The 21638-nt window shown below is 59.4% G+C and overlaps 2 protein-coding genes across 5 annotated transcripts in view; one reads left to right on the top strand and one right to left on the bottom strand.

Moving 5' to 3' along the window:
- The window catches only part of TMEM104 (transmembrane protein 104), a 40607-nt gene extending 23282 nt beyond the window's left edge, over positions 1 to 17325 (bottom strand). Inside the window, exons 1-8 of one of the 2 annotated variants that reach the window (XM_008155091.3) lie at positions 17212 to 17325; positions 16479 to 16597; positions 12091 to 12212; positions 9515 to 9596; positions 8979 to 9075; positions 8321 to 8401; positions 4564 to 4663; positions 4077 to 4185 (exon numbers count right to left, since the gene is read on the bottom strand). In XM_008155091.3, coding sequence (XP_008153313.2) covers positions 4077 to 4185; positions 4564 to 4663; positions 8321 to 8401; positions 8979 to 9075; positions 9515 to 9596; positions 12091 to 12212; positions 16479 to 16523 — 636 coding nt within the window. In that variant the 5' untranslated portion in view covers positions 16524 to 16597; positions 17212 to 17325. The remainder of the gene's footprint in view (positions 1 to 4076; positions 4186 to 4563; positions 4664 to 8320; positions 8402 to 8978; positions 9076 to 9514; positions 9597 to 12090; positions 12213 to 16478; positions 16598 to 17211) is intronic. The other variant, XM_028130650.2, reaches the window with a different exon arrangement.
- A 117-nt stretch (positions 17326 to 17442) lies between these two features.
- Positions 17443 to 21359, top strand: NAT9 (N-acetyltransferase 9 (putative)). 3 transcript variants are annotated; one of them, XM_008155092.3, is made up of 7 exons: positions 17443 to 17509; positions 17973 to 18177; positions 19034 to 19143; positions 19670 to 19813; positions 20409 to 20468; positions 20667 to 20761; positions 20863 to 21359. In XM_008155092.3, exons 2-7 carry the CDS (start codon positions 18101 to 18103, stop codon positions 20983 to 20985), a joined length of 609 nt encoding a protein of 202 aa, XP_008153314.2. In that variant the 5' UTR covers positions 17443 to 17509; positions 17973 to 18100; the 3' UTR covers positions 20986 to 21359. The 3 variants fall into 3 exon arrangements, with proteins under 3 accessions (XP_008153314.2, XP_054565129.1, XP_054565128.1); XM_054709154.1 differs by lacking the exon at positions 17443 to 17509 and having other exon boundaries at positions 17840 to 18177; positions 20744 to 20761; positions 20863 to 20921; XM_054709153.1 differs by lacking the exons at positions 17443 to 17509; positions 20667 to 20761 and having other exon boundaries at positions 17840 to 18177.
- Positions 21360 to 21638: the final 279 nt, after the last annotated feature.

Genomic DNA, 21638 nt, shown 5'->3' with positions numbered 1-21638 from the left:
GAGGACCAAATCAGAAACGAGACGGCAGCTGGCAATGTGCTACGCCAAAGCAAGACACACGCCAGCAGGAAGGACCAGTCACGGCCTGACACACCACTGCCCGGGGTGCACTGCTCCCTTAGACACCCCCAAAGGATGTGTTCCCCGCAAACAGTACTGCTTTAGGAGAAAACCAGTTGGGGTGAAAAAGCGGACTGCACACTGTTTTAGGGGTTGCGAGTGGACAGTGCCAAGTGTCGCCGAGTAAGAAGGACCCAAGATGGAATGAGGGGACACGCCTCCTGGCAGAGAGAGAACCCAGGACTTTCAGGGAAGGCCAGGGGACCCTTCCCATGTTACCTGGGGCCGGTCCCCAGACTCTCTGCTCTAGGAAGAGAGTCCAGCAGACAGAAGTCCCCCTCGGCCCCCAAAACACACCCTGCTTCTTCAGGGGCATTTCCGGAGGGAGTCTGGGGAGAACCCCTCTGTCCCGCAGAGGGTGGCGGGGTCACTGGCCGGGCACCTGCAGGCTGCATCTCTCTCCCTGCTCGCCCATGCCCTGAAGGTGGGTCTCACAGCTCCTGCGTTCAAGGCAGGGTGACCTTGCCCTGTTCCAAGGCAGCCTACGAGGGCCCCCCGCTCAATACCGCCCTTGTGCGGCCGAGTCTCCATCCGGGATGAGCTCCCTTCTGCCATCTGCGCTCCCAGCTCTGCCCAGCCCGTGCCTGCTGGGCTGCCAGTGACCCAGCAGCCCCTGTCCACCTGTGAATGGCGGATGCCGCTCCTGTGAATGGCCAGGAGCCCTCAGCACTTGGGGAGTCCCACTGTCCCCCCAGGCTTCCCTCTGACACTGTGAAGGAGGAGGCAGTGACGGGGCGCAGGCCCTGGGCGGAGGAGGTGAAGAGCAGGCTGGGAAGCATGTGGGTATGAGGAAATGAAACAGGAACACCTGGCCGTGTCCTTGACCCTCGGGGACTGTGACCCACGTTCTGGTTCCCGAGCGCGGAGGACAGTCCGAGCCTGGGCGGGACTGATTTACGTACCATCCTAGCACGTCACCAGGGTCCCCGGCCCCTGCTCACTGTAGAGGAAGGAATGAAATGCTAGATTCTGGCTTTGTTTGCTACCAAGCCGCAGAAGCTCTGCAGAAAGCATCCCAAGACATCCCAGCCCGGAGGCAAGGTTGCGGGTATGAAAGAGCACTTTGCTAGTTGATCCTTCAAAGGAGCAGGAGGGGCCGTGGGTGGGGTCCTGAGACTCTGAGGCCGGAAAGTAGGTCCTGATGTCAGTTCTCATGGGTCCTCATAACAGGGCCCAGGTCACTGCTGGCTCCAGCTGCGGCCACTTGCTGGGGCGCCCTGGGGAGCACACGTGACTCACAGGACCCCCACCTCCCAGCACCCTGTGATGCGGCCACTCCGAGGAGGGAGAGGGAGAGACTGACTCATGTCGGCCGCGCTGCACTCACAGGACGTGGGCGGAGGTCGCCAGGTGCGGGAGGGGAGGAGGAATTTTCCATCCGTTAAGGTCAAGGGCTTGGAGAAGGGACTGGGAGCTGCTGGGAGAGAAAGCTCCCTCCCTGAGTGTGGTCCTGACGCTGCACACGGAGTTAATACCCCAATATTCTCATTCTGCATGTGCACCGCAGCAGGCTCTGAAAATTAAAACCGCAAAATGAAAGCCTGTACCTTTATCCCCCAGAACATACTGTCCCGGAATAGCAATGAAGAAGCGGTCATTAGGAGGCCCTTTCAAACACGCAGGCCCAGACAGGTGCACCGTCTGCCCAGGACAGAGAGAGGGCTGTGCCGGGGTCGGAAGGGCGCTGTAAGTCCGCTCGCTGCCTTGCCCGACACTTGGGTGAAGCCTGGCTGGCAGCAAAGTCAGAAACAGCTGGTAGAGAGGGGCACGGGCGTCTCTGGAAGGGAAGGGCAACCTCCTGATCGAGAGTGACTGGGGGCAAGGGGAAGGGCGACCTTGGTCCCCCATGATGCAAAGAGGCCGCGGGGGAAGATGCCATCATCATGGGCAACAGAGAGCCCAGGACCCGCGAAGGAACCCACACCTGCCAAGCCCTTCTCCGCTCGCTTTGCCCCTCCCACCTCAGAAAAAGGGACGCAGAGCACCCGGAACTCAGGGTCGGGAGACACTGTTCTGCAGCAGCCAGGGGCCTGGGAGCCACACGCAAAGCTGTGAAGTGACTCTGCAGACAAAGGCACGGCCCACCTGCCGTGCATCTCTCCAAAGCGGGGAGGGGGGGCGGGGAGGGGGGCGGGGGGGGGGGGGGCGGGAATGCAGACCTTGGAGCAGCCCCGAGCCCTGGCAGTGCACAGGGAGGGCGGTAGCAGCAGCCCAGAGAGAACAGGCCGTGTCCGCTCGCCCTCCCCGTCCTGTTTCTACAGCTTTTGCCGGCCTGGTGGCAATTAGCTGTAGGAGCTATAAGCACGTATCTGGGCGGCGAAGGCAGTAATTAGTGCCCGTCTGCTTTCCTGAAGGTTCTGTCTGTTCGGTCAGAGTTACTGAGATTCGGGGAGCGAGGCTTCCAGCATGTGGAAGGTTTACAGGAAGAAGTGAAGGAACAATTGAGGAAGACAGTAATGATGCTTCTAAGTAATTCACCCGGCCAATGGCAGCAGCCAAGATCCCCAGGCTCCGTATCTCCTTTGCCGTGGGAGGGGGATGTGCCGGGCAGAGTCTGCACAGAGGCCAGCGGCCTCCTGGGAAAGACCCACCCGAGGGGCTCTGCATCGTCCCTCTGCCCACGCGCTCCGTGTCTGTGGGAGCCTGCCCGTGCCGGTTAGAGATCCAGATGGGTTGCTACACTCCTTGGTGCTTTTGCTAATGTTATCCATCACTGTCAGAGGCTAACAGACCGGGGCTCTCCTGGCTGCCCCACCTAGTTCCTCTGCCCACCCCCAAGGTGGGAAGGCAGGGAAGGGGGGTAGGAGATCAGTTCGCTACCAAATTACCAGAAGGCCTGCGGAAGGGGGAGCTCAGATGTATCTCCCCTAAAAGATCAATTCCTAGCCAGAGCCGAACGTGGGAGAGAAGAAACACAGACCACCCGACGGCTCCAGAAACGCAGAGGGGAAAACCTCTCTCTTAGGGTTTGGGCCACAGGACCCCTCTGGCAGGTCTCTGGGGTGGGGGTGGGGAAGGCAGGGCAACCACCCAGCAGCCCTGGGGGCTAACGAATTCAGACCCGAACGACACAGCTGGCAGGGCCTGCGCAACCCTTCGCCAGGATAGGCGTAATTAAGTTAAGAGGCCAGCTCCCCGAACTGCTCAGCTCTCTCCAAATCAGCTAAGTGGCCACGTGTCAAACTGTGTGTCACCTAGCACACCTAAATTTGTGTCAGGGCTGAGGACCAAGAGGAAGCAGAATATTAATAGATACTGCAAAAGGCAAAGAGAAACATTGCGGAGTCCCGCCCGCAAAGCAGGCAGAGATAAATAACTGTCTGGTTTTGTATCTTATTACTTCTCCTCCCCTCCGCCCCTGCCCGTGGCACAAAGCAATCAAGAAGGAGCCTGGAGATTCATCATCTTCCCTTGTCGGCGGGGGGGGGGGGGGGGAGGGGGGGGGCGGGGGCGGGGAGCGGGGAGCAGGGAAGACGGGGAGCTCAGATGGCAGGGAAGGCTGGTGGCTCAGAAAAGCCTTCGGGGTCCCCCTGGAGAGCCAGTTAGCATGGCTCAGTCCTGCCTGCCCGCGGGAAACCTGGTGTCCACCGGATGCTCCCGGGCTGGCCAGGAGGGAGGTCAGAGCATGGACGTCTCCAGAAGAGTCGCCCTGGCCACTCACTCCGACGGGGCTTTGCTAAGACTGCCCCTCAAAACCCGAGCTACGTTCGCCGCCGTGGAGTTGGCAATGATCGGAATGCCAACTCCGGACCACATATGACGGAGGCCTGGTCGCCAGGGCACTCGGGGGCCAGAGTCTTAGTGACACGATCCGCTTTCTGCCCAGGACCAAGGCCCCAGGAACGAGCAGAGTGTGGAGCCACGCAGACCTTTCTCCCGGGAGGGCTGTGCCAGAGGCCAGAGGCGGCCCGCACGCCGGGCTGGGCAGAGCCGCGGGCAGGCGCCAGGCCACTCACCAAGTAGATGCGGTAGACGTCCACTCGGCGCAGGCGCCCCCAGCACAGGTCCGTGTCGTTGTACTTGGTGTCGGCCTCCACCCCGCAGGAGTCGTTGCCGGTGGCGCTGCTGAGAAAGGGAACAGTGGCTCAGAGTGGCCCTCCTGCTTGGCTGGAAGCACACAGAAGGTCACGTTGTTAATCACCAGCAACCACTGAGCCCCCCACTGCCCCCACAGCTGCTTTTGGTCCAACAATCTGACTCTCCACAAACGGCGTATTCCTGGGTTTCAGGGAACGCATCCCTTGTTCCTGTCGCACCGTCCCAGTCAGCTCCCAGTCACCTCCCGATGGGGCAGGGCAGGGGCAGCTGTGCAGTGGGTCTCTGAAGGACAGCATGCACAGCTGGCTGGGTCGTGCTGACGGGTTCACTGTGTTGTGTTTCCACCCTGAGAACGCTGCCGACCTCCCCAGGAAGCCCACGTGGCGACACGAGGGGGACACTCACCAGGACACCTGCATGAGGGAGAAGGGCACGGCGGCAGCGTAGATGGCCAGGTCCCCGTACAGGTAAACGATGATGCAGAAGTAGAACAGGTTGACCCCCACTGGAGGGAACAAAGTCACCGGTCAGGCAGCCCCAGGAGCGCCTGCATTCTCTTCGGAGGACTCAGCTTCGACCCCTCCCATAGCGTTTGGTCCTCCTGGCTCCTGTTCTCTCCAGAAGGAATGAGAAAACGACCCCAAAGCTACACTGTAATGCAGGCAGGAGACACCTCTGCTCACAACTTTCACCCGAGAGGGGCTGAGTGAGGTGGGGAGGTTGGAGGTGCCAGGTGAGTGAGAGGCGTGGGCTGGCTGGGGAGGAACCAGAGGCACCTTCAGGCTCGGGACAGGGTGTCTGGGGAAGGGGTGGAGAGGGAGGAGAGGGAGGGAAGGAGAAGAGGTGTCCTGGATGAGGCCCCTGGGCCAGGGCCCCCTTTACAGCCAAGCCCAGGCTCTAAGACAGAAGACGGCTACCAAGGAACTGAAAAGCAGAGAAGGGAACAGAAGGCGCAGCTTCTAAAGCTACAATTGAGAGGGTAAAAGCCCTTGATTTCCAAAGACCGATGGCCAAGCCCCGGAGGGGGAGGGGGAGGGTAAAGGGGAGGGGCGGGGTGGCCAGGCGTGCGAGGAGAGGTGCTGGGAGAGGCAGCGGCAGGAGCGGTGGTCCAGGTGGGCCGCTCTCCTTAAGAGGCGTCGCCAGGGAGGATGCTGGCATTGGCAGGGCGCATGGGGCTCTCTGTGCAGGGGCGAACCCTGGTCTCCCGTCCTGCAGCTGGAAGGGCAGGCTCTGGTCCTGACCCCATTGGTCTCACTTCCCAACACCCCGACGGCCTCCAATCCTGTACAGTGAGGACTCCACCGGCGCTCAGCGGCCGCTGTGCCTCCAGCTATAAAGACGCTGAGGGAAGGCCTGGGCCCTGCAGCCCCAGGGTCACAGCCCGACAGCCGTCTGAACCCTCCATGCAGACTGATGGCTCATTTTGATGTTACTGATCTCAAGCGGCTGGCTTCACGGGGAACAGAAAAATGAAGTGACAGCCCCCTCCTGATGCCGGTGGCTCAGAAAAGCCTCCGGGGCCCCCAGGGGAAAGCCGAGACATGCTCCTGCTGGGCCATCTGAGGTCAGCTCTGCTCCTAGGAGTCTGCGGGGGGGGGGAGGGGGGGGAGGAAGACCAGGAAAATACAGACCTTGGAAGAGCCCAGGAGGGCCTCAGACAGCCTCACTGTCCAAGCTCAGTGGCCCCCGCGGTCTGCCTGCCACTCACACCCAGGCTCCAAGGACAGCCGGTGCCCCAGCTTGTCTTTCTGCAGGGAGGACCCCCCTACCCCCAGCCTCTCCACCTGCCACAGAGTCCGGGGTCAGCTCTGTTTATAAACTGCCACTGGCCCTCCCTGATCAATAAATTTCATTGCTAGACACAAAATGTTGGGAGATCAATGAATTTCCTGAGAGGACAGCAATGATGAGGCCTGGCATTCCTAACGACAGGAGGTGAGGCGGGACTCATTTTGAGGAGGGTGGCGGCCTTTGGTGGGGGGCGGCGGCCTTTGGTGGGGGGTGGCGGCGGCCTTTGGTGGGGGGGGGGGCGGCGGCCTTTGGTGGGGGGGCGGCGGGCTTTGGTGGGGGGCGGCGGCCGTTGGTGGGGGGGGGCGGCGGGCTTTGGTGGGGGGGCGGCGGGCTTTGGTGGCGGGGCGGCGGCCTTTGGTGGCGGGGCGGCGGCCTTTGGTGGGGGGCGGCGGCCTTTGGTGGGGGGGCGGCGGCCTTTGGTGGGGGGCGGTGGCCTTTGGTGGGGGGCGGCGGCCTTTGGTGGGGGGCGGCGGCCTTTGGTGAGGGTGGTAGGTGACAACCTGTAAATCGGGAATAGAGCAGAGCAGTAGTTTTCACGGGGGGGGGGGGGGGGGGGACTTTGTCCCGCAACCCCTACTAGGGACATCTGACGATGTCACAACTGGGAGGTGCTGCTGGCAACTAGTGGGCAGAGGGCAGAAACGCTACTCAGCACCCGACACGCACAGGACAGGCCCCTGACAAAGGGTGGTCCGGCCCAGACGGCGCCGCCGAGTGGACACCGGAGCCGACGGAGACAATGTCCTCTAACGGGCGCTGCTCGCACACGGATGTGCTGACTTCCTACTCAGCTGCAGTGAACCAGGAGCCTGGCGCCCGGGGCGGGAAGACAAAACCAAACCACGAGGTCCTAGAATTCGTAAAGGAATCAGCGCGGACTACAAAACACGCAAATCAGAAAGGAGGTTTAAAAGGTAAGTGTCTGCCCTCCAATGTGCTTTTAAAAGCATGTATTTTTATTGATTTCAGAGAGGAAGGGAGAGGAGAGAGAGAGAGAGAGAGAAAAAAAAACATCAAGGATAAGAGAGAATCATTGCCTGGCTGCCTCCTGCACAACCCCCACCTGGGGATTGAGCCCGCAACCCGGGTCTGTGCTCTGATCAGAAATTGAACCCTGACCTCTTGGTTCACAGGTTGACCCTCAATCACTGAGCCACACCGGCCGGGCTCTAATGTGCATTTTATTTCAAAAGCTTGCATTTGGAAGGAGACCACGAATGGTTCCCAGGGAGACGTAATTACGATCTCTTATCTTAGTCTAGTGAGGTGGGGAGAGGAAGAAATGGAACAAGTCGACACAGAAGGGGGCAGACACGACTGATCTGGTGTTCACGAATCCTGGAAACCCTCCGTGAGGCTGGCACGGGGGATGGGAGCAGACGCTCGGGCCACCTTTGCCTGCTGATGACCATCTTTAGGACTAGACAGTCCAATCACACCACCGGTGGGACAGAGAACACTCAATGTCCTAAAAAGCAGCAAGAAGCGTCCAGCTTCTACAGCCCCACCCCCACCCCAGCTCTAAGTTATACAGCCACGTTCAAAACGGAAAAGAACGGGGGGGGGGGGGGGCAATGTCCCACTCTGCACCCAGGGGCTCCGGCAAAGGGGCAGAAAACCTCCCAGGGGACCTGCAAAGGCAAGGATTTCAGATGTGTCTGACTCGACGAAGGAAAAAAAGGTCTGAGCATTAGAAAACGAAACTCGTACACTGCTCCTCTTCCCAAGGAACACGATTTGCCACGGAGGAATAAATGTTTCCGTGAAACACTCAACAAGCCATCGCCTGAGCTCGGTTGGATCCCGTTAGCCTGTAGCCAGGCCCCCGAAAGGGAAGGGCCAGGAATCCCAAGACCTGCACAGGTAGCGAGTGGGGAGAGGTCCTAAGACGCTCAGATCCCAGACAGCAGCCCTGTGCGCGGGCTCCTAGCGCCCTCTGCTGGCCACCTGGAAGCGACAGAAACACACGCAGCAAAGCTTCCTGCTCTGTGTGGTTCTACACAGAAGAGTCCAGAAGCAAAGAGACAAGTCAGAGGCAATCAAGCAAGAGGCACAAGGTGACCAGCCGGCCTCCGTGGGTCCCCGTCCTTGGGCAGCTGCTCAGGACCGCCGACCTCTATGTCCAGCAGGAGATGAGCGGCCGCCTCTCTATTCCTAATGCCGACAACCGAAGAGGAATCCAAGGAAACCACCTGAAGCCGCCCGGGTCTCTCGGCAAGCTGGCTCCTCGGAGCACTGGGAGCCGGTCAGCCATCGCTCCTCCCATCGCCTGCCCCACCCCACTGTCCAGGTGGGACCCGCGTTCCAAGCGCCCGGGTCAGTAGGAAGTGCTAGCTCCCCCTCCCTCGCCCACCTTGGAAATAACGCATACCTTTACTGAAGAACATGGAGGCCATCTGTCCCATTTCCACCCGGTCTGTGATTTCAAAAAGGTTCGGAGATCCGCGTCTCTCTGTGGAGCCAGAGGACAAGGAAGAGGAGGAGGTCGGTTCACTTGGCTTCTAGAAGGGGCTATGGAGCTCAGAATTCTCCAGAATAATGAAATCCCCGCGTTGCTTATTGTTCGAAATATCTAGAAAGGGATCTCAGGGGGACGCTGGTCGTGGGGTGCGAAGGGGGACGCTTAGCCCTTGCTAGGCCAGAGCAGAGATCAGACTCTCGGGCATGTGCAGTGTCAGTGTGAGCGTGAGTGTAGTGGGACGGGAGGAAGGAGAGAACTCAGAGACCCTAGATTTACTCGCACTTCCAGTGTGCACCAGCACTGAAACAGGTATTTCATTATTTCCACAACGGCAGCAGAGGCGGGAAGCTGGGGTGCCCAGGTGAGGCAACTTGCCCAAGCTGCAAGCGTTACTAAGTGCTGAGCCTGCAGGAGAAGCCTGGGTCCTGGACTCGGGAGCCTTCCCAGGAGCCATCTGCAGGCGAGAAGGGCCACGGGGTCTCTGCAGAGACTCCCCAGTCCTCTCCACGGGGAAAGGGGCCCTGTGGCCACAGGGAAGTGCAGGCTGGCCAGGAGCCCCGGGACTTACGCACAGAGAGGATGGGCCGTTTCTCTGCCCGCTCGTAGCTGTCCTGGACGAGACTGTCACTGTCAGAGGCTGTGGAGGAGCTGTCGTCGTCTTCTTCCTAGGACGGGGTGCGACAGGGAGGAGGGGAGTCCGTTACTGCAGGAAACCCCGTGACCAGGGAGCACCTGCCTCCTTTGTTATTTCTTTCTGGAAGGTATCGGACTGGGAAGCTCTCGACACGTCCACTCCGTCACATTAGAAGGCGCAGGCACACTCGGACGTCGGGTCCAAGGCCAAGGCACAGACCCTGGTGCAGACGCTCAGCGGGACTGAGCTGGGTCAAGGTGGGGCGGGCGGGACCCAGGAGGCAAACTGGAAAGGGCAGAGGCTGCAGGCGTTCTGTGAGCTTAGGTGGCTGCTAAGCTTCTGCTCTGGGGCAGGGTCCCTCCCAGCGCTGTGGACACGGGTCCTCCACGCTTCGGGAGGGAAAGGCCTGGCCAGTGAGGGGCACACAAGTGGACGGAGGCCCCGCCCGGAGGCGAGGGCAGCGGGCGCACCTGGCGGTTCTCCATCCTCTTCCAGCGGAGCTGCGCGTTGGCCGCGGCCATGGCCTCCACCACAAAGGTCGTCGTCACAAAGCTGCAGGGGAAGGCCACGCGTTAATAGCCAAAGGCAGGCAGGAGGGTTGGAGGAGGAACAAAGAAAAAGGAAAAGTCATTTCGAAGGCCTGACTGGACCAACAACCTGACCAGACCGAAGCACTGAGCCTCCTTGGAGCCGTTTCCTGGGAAACTCTCACGATGGGTCTGGCCTGATCAAAAGTGTGTGTGTGTGTGTGTGAGTGAGAGTGTGTGTGTGTGTGTGTGTGTGTGTGTGTGTGTGTGAGTGTGTGTGTGTGTGTGTGTGTGTGTGTGTGAGAGAGATAGTGTGTGTGTGTGTGTGTGTGTGTGTGTGAGTGTGTGTGTATATGTGTGTGTGTGTGTGTACACGGGCTGCCTCGTGTGCTTGCCTCGATGTCCCCGACCCCATGTAAAAGGTGTTTCGGATGCACGGGAGAGGCCACACAGGGCCATGCAGTACCGCACACCAAAAAGGGGCCTGTTGGGGGCAGGGGTGGGAGGCCAGGCCCCGCCTGGTGCTCCAGGTCAGGAAGAGGAGGCAGGTTCACGGGCCGGGAGGGAGCCGGGAAGGGCAGAGGCAGCCTCCACTCTCCTTGCCGGGACACAGGCAAGCGGTCAAGTCCCAATGACACGCGCTGAGGACGGAGCACGGGCAGGATAATTGAAAAGGATCGCTTGGCTCTGGAACCTGTCCTCGCCGCCCTTTCTGGGGTGGTGCGTTCTGACTTTCCTAATAACCTGGCTAACAGGAAAATAAGCTTGCATTTTTATGGCCTCAATCAAAAGGGAGGCTGGGAGGCGGCACCAGACAGCTGCTGAGAAGTCAGACCACAGTGACAAATCACCCTTTCTCTTCCTCGCAAAGAAACCGGAGAGGCCCAGACGACAGCTGGGACGCACGGATGCTTCTGTCGGCAGGAGGCACAGGGGAGGCTGCCTTCCCGCCACAGACCCGAGGGAGGGCTCTGTCCCTGCCGCCGCCACCTGGACGCACGGCTCTGCCGCTGGACTTGACCCTGAGCCCTCCGAGTGCTGCCACCTGCCCGAGGCGGACTGCTCAGCCCAGCAGTCAGGTGGCAGGTGCGATAGGAGTTAAATCCATATCCACTCCAGGTTCGGGGCGGCGGGGAGGCGGGGGGCGGTGCGGCAGCCGGCTCGGCATCCAGGACGGTTTCTCATTATCCTGCCTAAGTGACCATTTTAAGGCTTTAGATTTTCCCTTCTTTTTGGAAGTAAAACTAAAATCAATCTCAATTAAGGCGTGAAGAGGCTTCTCGCGGTTGCACAAAGCCAACTCATTGATCATGTTCAAATATAAACGGGGTGAGCAAGGCGGGGGCATGGTGGCCCCTACCCGGGGCCCCCAATAATCACTCCCCACTCAGACGGCTGCCGGTGCTGAAGGGCCTTTGGAGGGGACAGCAGAGTCACAGAAGGACAAGGGCTGTAGGGCTCTCGGCTGCCGAGGCTCACAGCACGTAGCTATGAGCCAACAGCACCGGGGCTGCCCCCAAACCACCCTGAAGAAAACGCACGAATGAACTGAAAAGCTCGGGCAATTTCCTCCCCCTCTGGGCCTCTTCAAGGCCTCAGTCGGCTTCAACTACCGATGTCTCCTGCTTCCACTCCCCTCTCCCTGCCATCTGCTTAAATGCCGCCCTCTGTGACCCCCGAGCACCAACCTCCCCCCACTGTGTTTGTGGGGTTTTGTCTCCTTGTTACTGCATCACCTTCTGACTTGCTCTGTGGCTTACTTACTTATTATCTTACTCCTCACTGCCTGTCTCCCCCAGAAAGGAGAGCGCAGGGCAGGGCTCCGTGCTGCTCAGCGGGGTTCCAGCACCTGAGAACCCCTGGTGTCACCTTCTGGGGTGTTTACAAAAGGTGGTGCCTCCCACCTCTCTTTCAGAGCTTGTGGATTCCTCCCCGGGGGAGAGGGCCTAGCCCTGAACCCCTCAGCAGCCTGGGCACGGGCTAACCGGTGTCAGACCTGCTGCCTGCGTCCCACACGCGGCTCCGGGAGCAGGACCCCGGGAGGCTGGAGGGCGCCGGCCCCCTGGGTGCTGCCGGGCACGAGGCAGGTGAGGGCCACACCCGGCTACGCGTGCGCCGTGTGTTTACCGCTTACTCCGTGAACTGTCTTACGCAAACTCTAAATCCCAAACTGATTTCCCCGGCACCTTCACCAACGGTCAGATTCTTTCCCTGCGGCGCGGTGGTGTTTTCTCAAGAACGTACAGGAGGGGAGGCCCCGGCGGGGAGGAACCACGTGAGACATTCCAGTCTCCCGTTTAGCTGGTCAGGGCTGTGCAGCGGCTCCACCTGCACGAGGCCCTGGAGACCTTTGTCCCCTGCCCGCCCCCCCACCCAGCCACCTTGTTGAAGACTCATCACCGACCTCCTCCTGCCCCCAAGGACGCTTCCCCACCTCCCTGCGCTTCCTGGGCAGCTGCTCAGCTCTGCCCCAGCCCCGGCCCCGGCCCCGGCCCCGGCCCCGAGTGGCAGCCTCTTACCTCATGAAGCCCAGGAACACCAGCAGGAAGAGGCTGACAAGCCACCCGGCAGAGGCAAAGGCCTTGGGCATGGTGAGCGCGCCGGTGCCCACGATGAGGTTAAACATGTACACCAGTCCAACCTGCGACACAGAAGCGACAGTCAAACCCAGACATTGCCCTGGCCGGTGTGGCTCCGTGGATAGAGCGTCGGCCTGCAGACTGAAGGGTCCCGGGTTCGATTCCCGGTCAAGGGCATGTACCTTGGTTGCGGGCACATCCCCAGTAGGGGGCGTGCAGGAGGCAGCTGATCGATGTTTCTCTCTCATCGATGTTTCTAGCTCTCTATCCCTCTCTCTTCCTCTCTGTAAAAATCAATAAAATATATTTAAAAAACCCCAAAAAACCAAAAACCCAGACTTGAACTAACCTCTCCCCGCAACGGCGCCCAAGGACGACCCAGGGCAGCAAGACCACGGCGGCCAGGAGGCCCTCCAGACAGGGAGGCGGAAGGAGGGAGCATGCCGCCCGGGTGCTCACCAGGCCTGCTCTGCACCCGGATGCTGGGGACCAGACGCCCACGCTTGGATGACCGAAGCCCCACATCCCATCGATCCTCTCCAGTGTCTCCGACGATCAGTTTTATGCTCCATGTTTGCCGCCGCCATCCCACCTCTCATCGTTTCACGTGATCCAGAGCTGCGTCACAGATGTCAGCTCGCTGCCCGACCAGACCGTGGTCTTCCAGTTTTCCTAGCTCGCCGGGCATGCGGCCCAGGCCTCCTCTCCCCCCATCCTGCCACCGTCCTTTGGGACCCCGGCATTCCTGCTGCTTCCCCTTCCCTGTCTTCCTCCCCACACGAACTTCAGGGTTTTTTTTAAAAAAGTTGAGATAGAATTCACATGCCACGAAATCCATCCCTTTAAAACACCCAGTTCAGTGGTTTTCGGTATATTCATGAGGTTGTGCAACCAGCATCACCATCTAATTCCACCTCATCGCCCCAAAAAGGAACCCTGCGCCCACCTGCAGCCGCTCCCCATTCCTGCTAGTCCCTGGCCACCAACCTCGGTGCCAGCGCAGGGTCACTGACGTCAGGGTTTAAACTGGACTCCGACTCCAGCTCCGTTCATTACAACTATTCCTCCTGCCTCGGGCCTAGCTCACAGCCTCAGGACAGGAACCCTCAGCGGGGCGGCGGGGACCTCGCTCAGGTTCTCTCAGACACGAGTCTGACAGTTTCATTGGTTTAAAGCATCATTCTCTCTCTCTTTTTTTAAAATATGTTTTTATTGATTTTGAGAGAGGAAGGGAGAAGGATAGAGAGATAGAAGCATCATTGATTGGCTGCCTCCTGCACACTCCCCACTGGGGACTGAGCCCACAGCCCGGGCATGTGCCCTGACCGGGAATTGAACCAATGACCTCTTGGTGCACAGTTCAGTGCTCAACCACTGAGCCACACCAGCCAGGCTTAAGCATCGTTCTCTCCATGTGATCTTGTGGACAGATCCCAGGAGGATGAAAACAAGTTTGGCTCGCCTTCTACAGCGCCCGACTGGATCACCACACACTGCCGTGTGACACCATGCAGGGAGCCCTGGCCGAGGGGGGACTGCGAGAACCCGAGGGTGGCGGCCGGGTGAGACACAGGACACAGCCCACCTGGACTTCCCGACACCAAGTTCCCAGAGCTGGCTTTGCACAAGTTACTCTGCGTGTCCATGACACACCGGTTTTCCCTTCGCTGGCTGACTTCAATGCGCCGAGGCTGGTATATCCCAGTGCGGGGATGAGCCCTTAGCTCATCCAGTTCTGCTCATTCTCTCGTCTACTCAGCCACTTCCCAGAGCCTCCCGTGGGCCTGGCTCTGTGCTGGGAGCTGGGGAGAGGAGACCGAGCCAGACACACAGGGCCCTTGACCTCACGAGGGGGGAGAGGCAACAGGGGAACAGTGACGAGTGCCTCGCAGAAGCGTCCCGAAGGAAAGGCCGGGCGCAGGCACCGTGACAAAGGATCATGGGAACGCTTTAACTACAGGACGCTCAGGAAGGGCTCGTGGTGACACTCAAGCCAGGACCTGGAGGATGAGAGGGAGCCGCGCAGGCCCAGGGCCAGGGCAGAACCTCCAGGTAAAGGCCTGAGGTCGGAAGGGAGGTACGGTCAAGGCAAGTCGGGCTGCAGCACGGCCAGGCAGTGGGACGGCGTGGGCCCTGGTGCACGTGACCGGGGCTCAATGTCGTGCAGGGTTTTTAGGACACAGACAGACCAGGCCCCGTTGACGGCCTAACGTCTGATCTCCCGGAAGCTTTGTTCTCTATCACTTTTATAAGAAGCAACCCTTGCCCTGGCCGGTGTGGTCCAGGTGGCTGGAGCCTTGTCCCCTACACCCTTCTGTAAGGTTCCTTATCCACTGAGCCCAGATCCTGCTCTCACAGGGGATCAAGAACTGTTCTCCCAGGATGACGGGGTGAAGGAGACCTCAGCAAGAAGGCATGCTCTCTCCTCATACCCTGACCGCTAAGTCCTGATAATGCCACCTCATTCTCAACGCAGGCCATCTCTCCCTACCGGTAGGATAAGAGAATATACGCAGTTGTTGATGGCAAATGCCCAGAGTAGGCCCCCCCAAAATCCTGAACACATAGGAAATGAAGGATAAAAAAATATAAAAAGCAGCCCAGCCGGTGTTGCTCAGTGGTTGAGTGTCATTCCATGCACCAAGAGGTCACCTGCTGCTTCCTGGTCAGGGCACATGCCCAGGTTGTGGGTTCGATCCCCAGTAGGGGACGTGCAGGAGGCAGCCACTGGATGTATGTTTCTCTCTTATCGATGTTTCCATCTATCCCTCTCCCTTCCTCTTTCTCTAAAATCAATAAAAACATTTTTTTTTTTTTTAAAAAAGCAGAACCCACCAAGGCCTTTAGGGTTCACTGCCCCATTTCCTGTGGGCACACGCTGACATGTGAAATGATGACATTTCAGCTGGGGACACAAGAAAAGTGAGCATATCAGTTTTTTCCTTCCTCAAACTCAGTCGCAGAGATGACTCAGCTCTAAGCTCTCCGGTGTTCTGAGCAGCAGCAGGGACCCTGGTGACCTGTACGGGCAGTGTGGACATTTCCCTGCTGGTGCCGAAAGGAGGCTGCGTGCTGATGAGAGGGACAGATGAGAGGGACACGGCTCAGTTCACTCCAAGTTCAAGAAAGACTCCCCCCGGCACGTTGCTGAGGCGAAGAAGGCTCCCTCCGTGCTGCACACGGATGGCACATGCCAGCGGGGAGACCCTGCTGTGGAGGCTTTTCCAGCTGTTCTCAGAGGTACCTCCTCGTCCATCACACCCAGCTGCAGAGGCTGGGACGCTAACGGGAACAGAGCAGGCATCCCAGGCTGGGAAGGGCAGTGCAAAGCAGGGCGGGCAGCTGTTAAAGGCTAGGTAAGAAAGTTCTAGAAAGAGGACTCTTGCTACTTAAGACTGTGCTGCTTTCCCTGGATACCTGGTAGCAACGTGAGTCAATCCTTTGATTAGTCCCATCCTCCAGCTACTTATCCAGGCAAGAGCACGCCATGATGTAAAATGACCAATCTTATATTACACAAAGAAGATAAACTGAGTGTGTGTGTGTGTGTGTGGGTGGGGGGGGGGCGTAGGGAGGTAGGGGGGTAACACAAACCCAAGACAGAGAAATCAATCATCCTAGATGTTCTAATTACAGACTCCACCAAACTGCAGCTGGAAGCGCCTGCGTGCTGTCTCTGCCTCTTACGCCATCCAAGACGATAAAAGTTGTGCAACTTAAAATTCAGCTAAAAACCCAAGTAGTTTCAAACCGCTGAGATGAGCAAAACCCAGTCAACAGCTGTCCATCACTGTCCATTTGAAGGACAGGCAGCACAGCGCGGAGGGGGTAGCGGCCCTGAGGTCAATATCACAAAGAGTCGGCAAGTCAATTTAGTTTTCTTGACCACTTTCTGATCAACATCTAAAAAGTGAACAAACCTGCCCTAGCTGGTCTGGCTCAATGCATAGAGCAGCTGCCTGCAGACGGAAGGGTCCTGGGTTCGATTCTGGTCAAGGGCACATTCCTGGGTTGCAGGCTTGATCCCCAGTAGAGGGCGTGCAGGAGGCAGCCAATCAATGATTCTCTCTCATCATTGATGTTTCTATTTCTCTCTCCCTCTCTCTTCCTCTATGAAATCAATGAAAATATATATTTAAAAAAAAAAAGTGAACAAACCTGAGTCTCATTAACACTGAGCCACACAAGGCTGCTGCTGAATGGAGGTCCCCCACCCGGCTCTCCCCAGGGTCTAGGCACGCGCCAGGCCAGTGCACAGCGAGCAGAGTGCTTCTCAGAAGCCAGGGGCAACTCATGTGGGCAAAACAGGTTCTGAAAGTAAAACTCACGTAGGGAGAATAGAGCTCCCCGGTCTCTGTGATTTCACCCGCCATTTCCAAAAGTGAGGAAGGGAGCGTCGGCGGGGCGGAGCTTTCTTCCTCGCGGGGGCGGCGGCTGCTGCGGCTCCCTAAGGCACAAGAGCAGACGTCAGCTTTCGGACGGACCTCGATGGAGGTGGCGGCAGGTCAGGCCCCACTCCCCCCCAGGCACTCATGGTCTCCGCGTCGGTCCCAAGGCAGCCGGAGCGAAGGTCTCCCGGATGACGCCCACCTGCCTGGTGTTTCCTGGCTGTGCAGGGCAGGAACGTAACTCCATGCCGCTCAGACCCCAAGTCACATAAGAGGCCTTCGAAGCCACTAAGGCTCACCCACCACAAGCGCCCCCTTGCCACACTGGGACGCTTGCTCCCCATTTAATGCAGGAACAGCGAGCTCACTACCGCACAGGGCAGCCCAAGTCACTGTCTGCCTCCTCCGCCTCGGACGAGGGGCTGGGGGCTTTCCCAGGTCGCCCTCCAACCCAACTTCTCGCCTCCAAGCCTCTCCTTTTTAATGGGGCCTCCACTTCCTGAACCCCTAACCCGGCTTTCTGCCCTCCCGGCCGTAGGGCTCCCCACCCTCAAGCCTCCCCCTCTTCTCAAGAGCCCCCGTTCCGAGCCTCTCCCCGACTTCTTCCTCCCTCCAGAGAGCACCCGGAATCTGCGCCACCCCAGCCCACCCACCGTCGCGCGCGGCCCCTCACCTGCAGCGTGGCGCGCTCCGGGCCGCCGCGGCCGCCGCCTCCAGCCCCTGGGCAGCTGCCGGCGCCAGCTGTCCCGCACCAGCGCCCACAGCACGCATGCGCCGGCGCCGGGAGTCCACCTGGCCGGCGCGCGCTTCGGGCGGGGTGCAGCGCGCTGATTGGGCGCCTCGTGGGGGCGGGGCCGGGATTGGGCCCCGGCGGCTGCCGTCTGCGTGGCGGAAGTGGGCGGGGTGTGCGCCCAGCGTGTGCGGGCGGGGCGCCCGTCGGCCGGGTCGGGAAGCGGGGCTACTTGGAAGAGGTGGCTCCCACGTTCTTCTAGGGACGCTGTCGTGGGAGGGACGTGGGCGTGAACTTAGCCGCCCGGGGACTCCGGTGGCTGGGGTCCGGGGGGAGGGTTCAGGAGAGTGTCCTGTAGCTCCGCACATAGGGGAGGGGGCTGAGGACTGGAGTTCGCCCACCCTGAAGTGGCCTGGTGACCTGGCTTGGGAAGTGGGAGACGGAGGGCCGGGGGTCAGGAGGGTGATTGGAAACAGGTTGAAGGGCAGGGCTGGGAATTGATCCTGGGGCGGGGTCTCAGGACTGGGCGAGGGATGGGAGCTTTGGGTGGGAGGCTTCGAGGTTCTGGGAGGTGGGGCGGAAGGGGCCCGCAGGAATGGCAGCTCCGTCTGGGCCCTTTAAGACGCGAGTCAAGGATCGTTTCGCTATCCTTAGCCAGCCGGCTGCCTTTCTCGCAAAGGGCTTACAGCCCCTGTTCTCTGCAGTCTTTCGAAGGAAAGGACACCTCGGCCCCTGGAGGCGTTCAGCGAGTTGAGAGCCTGGGCTCCCACCCGAAGTGGGAGGCAACTCAGGGTCCTGAAGTCTTTGCCCTCCCCACCCTCCGGCTGCTACCATGAGGTTAAATCAGAACGTCTCGCTCCTGGGGAAGAAGGTGGTGCTGGTCCCCTACACCGCAGAGCATGTGCCCAGGTAACCGTTCCACCCGACGTGGGTGCCAGGCAGCTCTCCAAGGGGCAGCCCCAATGTCAGAGGCTCCTTCCTCCGAGGAGACGCATTGGTGTGAGAAGTAATTACGTGCAGGAAAAAGTGAACAGTGAAGCGAAGGGCTCTGACTTCCCTGGAAGAAGTCACCCGTCCCCGCTGTTCCCTTTCGCCCTCTCAGCAAGGAGTTAGTTAATGTACACTAAATGTAAGAACAAAATTGTCTTCTCGCCTGATTGTGAAATAGTGACATTCCTTTGGTGCCAGTGAATATTCTGTTCGGAGATTTTAAGTTACTTGTCATACACTGAGCTGATGAGGTGGTTTGAGGGCTCCTGTTTTGAAAGGCGGGGACTGAGTTGCAGGGTGGGGCTATTTGGAGGGCAGTTGGCAAAGTCTGGTAGACTGGAAGGGTGGTGGTGTAGGGGTGTATTCTCTACCTGTAGTTTTTTTTTGGGGGGGGGGATTCCTTGTGCCCAGCCTTTGTGGAGGTCTGCCCAGCCTTCTTTGCAGCGGTCAGCTTGCCATATTCTTCCCCTCAGGAATTCGAGGAATGTTTGGCTTTATACCACTCCCCCACACGGACCCCAGAGACAGGATGGGAAACTGGACAGCTAGAACTGACCCCTCCTGCTGCTCTCTTGTAGGTCGAGCCTGCCTCTAGGTCTTGTTTCTCTGGCCCTCTGCCTTGGGGGCAACGATAAGCCTTTTCTTGGGTCTTCTCTGAGCCCTTGAGTGAGCCCGATGGGGCTCTCCTTCCGACCATCTGTTTCTTCATCTCAGTGTCAGACCCCGTGCTCCTGAATCAGTCCTTCCTGCTGAGGCTGCCCCTCTGTCCCTGCAGGTACCACGAGTGGATGAAATCAGAGGAGCTGCAGCGTTTGACAGCCTCCGAGCCGCTGACCCTGGAGCAGGAGTATGCGATGCAGCGCAGCTGGCGGGAAGATGCGGACAGTGAGACGCGAGACCCTGCGCTGGGCTGGTAGTGGGAGGGCCGACTCCAGAGGCAGCCTCCAGGGCCCCTCCCATTCTTTCCCAGCTGTAGCCCTGCTGAGGCATAGAGACCTGGGAAAAGCCTGAAAGGTGCTTGCGACCCTCACACTCGGATGCCACGGAAGCCGGTCCCTGTGGCGGACACTCTTGTCCTCTCCCCCGCTCCCTGGGCCAGGCCTGGGAGGATTTAAAGGAAGTATTTTGGGCTGTGGTTGTAATTGAGGCCCTGCCCCTCACATCCTTTCCTGCAAGCCCAGTGTGATTACTGCTCTTCTTGGAGTCCGCTGCTGTCTGAAAATACACTTGCTGTTTGGAGAAGGCCACCATTTCCTGCAAGAGGCAGATTTAGGGCTTTTTAATCAGCTGCAGGAAGCTCTGGCCCGCCTTTCTCCTGCCAGACTCCGAGACGCTGGTAGTTGGCTCTCTGGCGTGGCGAGGAAGACTGGCCTCACGGGGCGTGGCGATGACCCTGTGCCTCCCTCCGTAGAGTGCACCTTCATTGTGCTGGATGCAGCGAAGTGGCAGGCCCAGCCCGGCTCCGCCGAAGAGAGCTGCATGGCGGGAGATGTGAACCTCTTCCTCACAGATCTGGGGGACCCCACCTTGGGGGAGATTGAGGTCATGATTGCAGGTTCGTTTCCTCCCTTCTGGGCCTTGGATCTGCTGAACCTTAAGGCAGCCGAGGCTGCCTAGGGACCTCCAGGGGCTCAGTGGGAGGCTCTGGCATTGGGGAGCCCAGCACCTGGCTGGGGCAGACTGCCACTTGGCACCGTTAGCCTGTGGGTTACTCTGTTCCTGTCTTATGCGTAGGTGTGAACCCAACCTTCGGATTTAGGGTCTTCGAACTTCACTCTGCCCTGTTTTGGGGGTGGTCTGGGGGACCCTCTAAAATAGTTGATCTTCCCTGGAGCATCTCCCCAGGCTGTGGGAGGAGCCCCTCCAATTTCCGTGTCCTTCTTGGTCCTTAGCCTTCTCCTAAGAGGCTGTGCGACTCCTCATAAGGCAGCACGTTGAGGTTAAAGGGTCAGCTTTTGGGGTCAGGTTGCTGGGGGTCTCCACACTGCGACCTTGGGCAAGTCATTTGCCTTCTGTGTGCCTCTGTCCATCTGCAGAATGGGAATAACGTTTACGGACTTGGCAGGATTGTGAGGATTAAATGAGATCGCATGTGTTGTGCCTGCCCTGGAGCCTGGCACAGGGTGTCCATGATTGTCGTTTTCTCCTAGAGCCCAGCTGCAGGGGCAAGGGCTTCGGCACCGAGGCCGCGCTCATGATGATGTCCTATGGTAAGGAGGTCAGAGCAGACAGTGGGGAGAGGTGGCCAGGCCGCAGGCGAGGGCTAGTGCATGTTGGGAGTGAGCCTTCTTCAGGTCTGAGGTGCAGGCGGGGGAGTGGGGAAGACACTGCACACTGGGACAGGTGGGCGGAGGGTGTTGGAGGGACCTTCACCCTGCAGCTTGTCCCTTTCTGGTCTCCTCTGGGAGGAGTGACCAAGCTAGGTCTGACCAAGTTTGAGGCTAAAATTGGGCAAGGAAATGAACCGAGCATCCGGATGTTCCAGAAACTTCACTTTGAGCAGGTAAGGATGAGGCTGGCCGGAGGTGAAGCCTGGGTCTGGGCGGTGGGGCCCGCTGGTGCTAGAACTTGTGGCTGTAGCTTAGACCTCTCTGGCTGTCCCAGGTGGCTGTGAGCAGCGTCTTCCAGGAGGTGACACTCAGGCTGACGATGAGTGAGCCGGAGCGGCAGTGGCTTCTGGAGCAGACCAGCCACGTGGAAGAGAAGCCCTATAGAGATGGGTCCTAGGAGCCCGGCCGGGAGCCCTGCACCAGGAAGTGAACGGACTGGGCCGACCCTCTCCAGGCTGGGCATCTCCTCTCAGGGCCCTTCAGACTCGGGGCAGGACTTGCCTTGGCCTCCGCCCCCAGACTGGCAGTGGGGCTGAGCGACTCCAGGGAGCCCCTCCTCCCGGCCAAACCTGGACTTAGACTCTGAGAACCTGGGGTGGACGGCATGAATCCACGGGCAGAGGCAGAGCTGGAGATAACGGGGGGTTGGGGAGGAGCCTGGTGAACAGGCCGGACTTCCCTTTTCCTGGAAGGCCAGCGGTGCCACTCTGGGGCCGTGGCCCTGACCCGAGTAAAGTGCACTGCACGGCCAGCTTTCCGTGCCTCACTGCCCGCAGCCTGTGTGGAGGTGAGCTGCCAGGAGGCCACCTGCAGCATCTGTCCCGTCCAGCGTGGGAGCGACAGGGCAGCTCATCTGTCATCCTGTGCAAGCAGGCTGGGTGTGGCCCTGAGAAGTTAGGAAACGAATGAGGGTGGCCCTGCTAGGAGGCTTGGAAAATGGGTGAGAATCCTTGCTCCCCCTCTCTCTTCTTTGGAGCCAGTTTTGAGTAAATTAGTTCTGGATACAGCCTGTGGGCTGGACAGCACCCCTCTGCTGAGTTTGAGGCCTCC

The sequence above is a fragment of the Eptesicus fuscus genome, chromosome 20, assembly GCF_027574615.1.
Source record: "Eptesicus fuscus isolate TK198812 chromosome 20, DD_ASM_mEF_20220401, whole genome shotgun sequence".
Taxonomy (NCBI): domain Eukaryota; kingdom Metazoa; phylum Chordata; class Mammalia; order Chiroptera; family Vespertilionidae; genus Eptesicus; species Eptesicus fuscus.
This window is presented reverse-complemented; position numbering and strand designations above follow the sequence as displayed.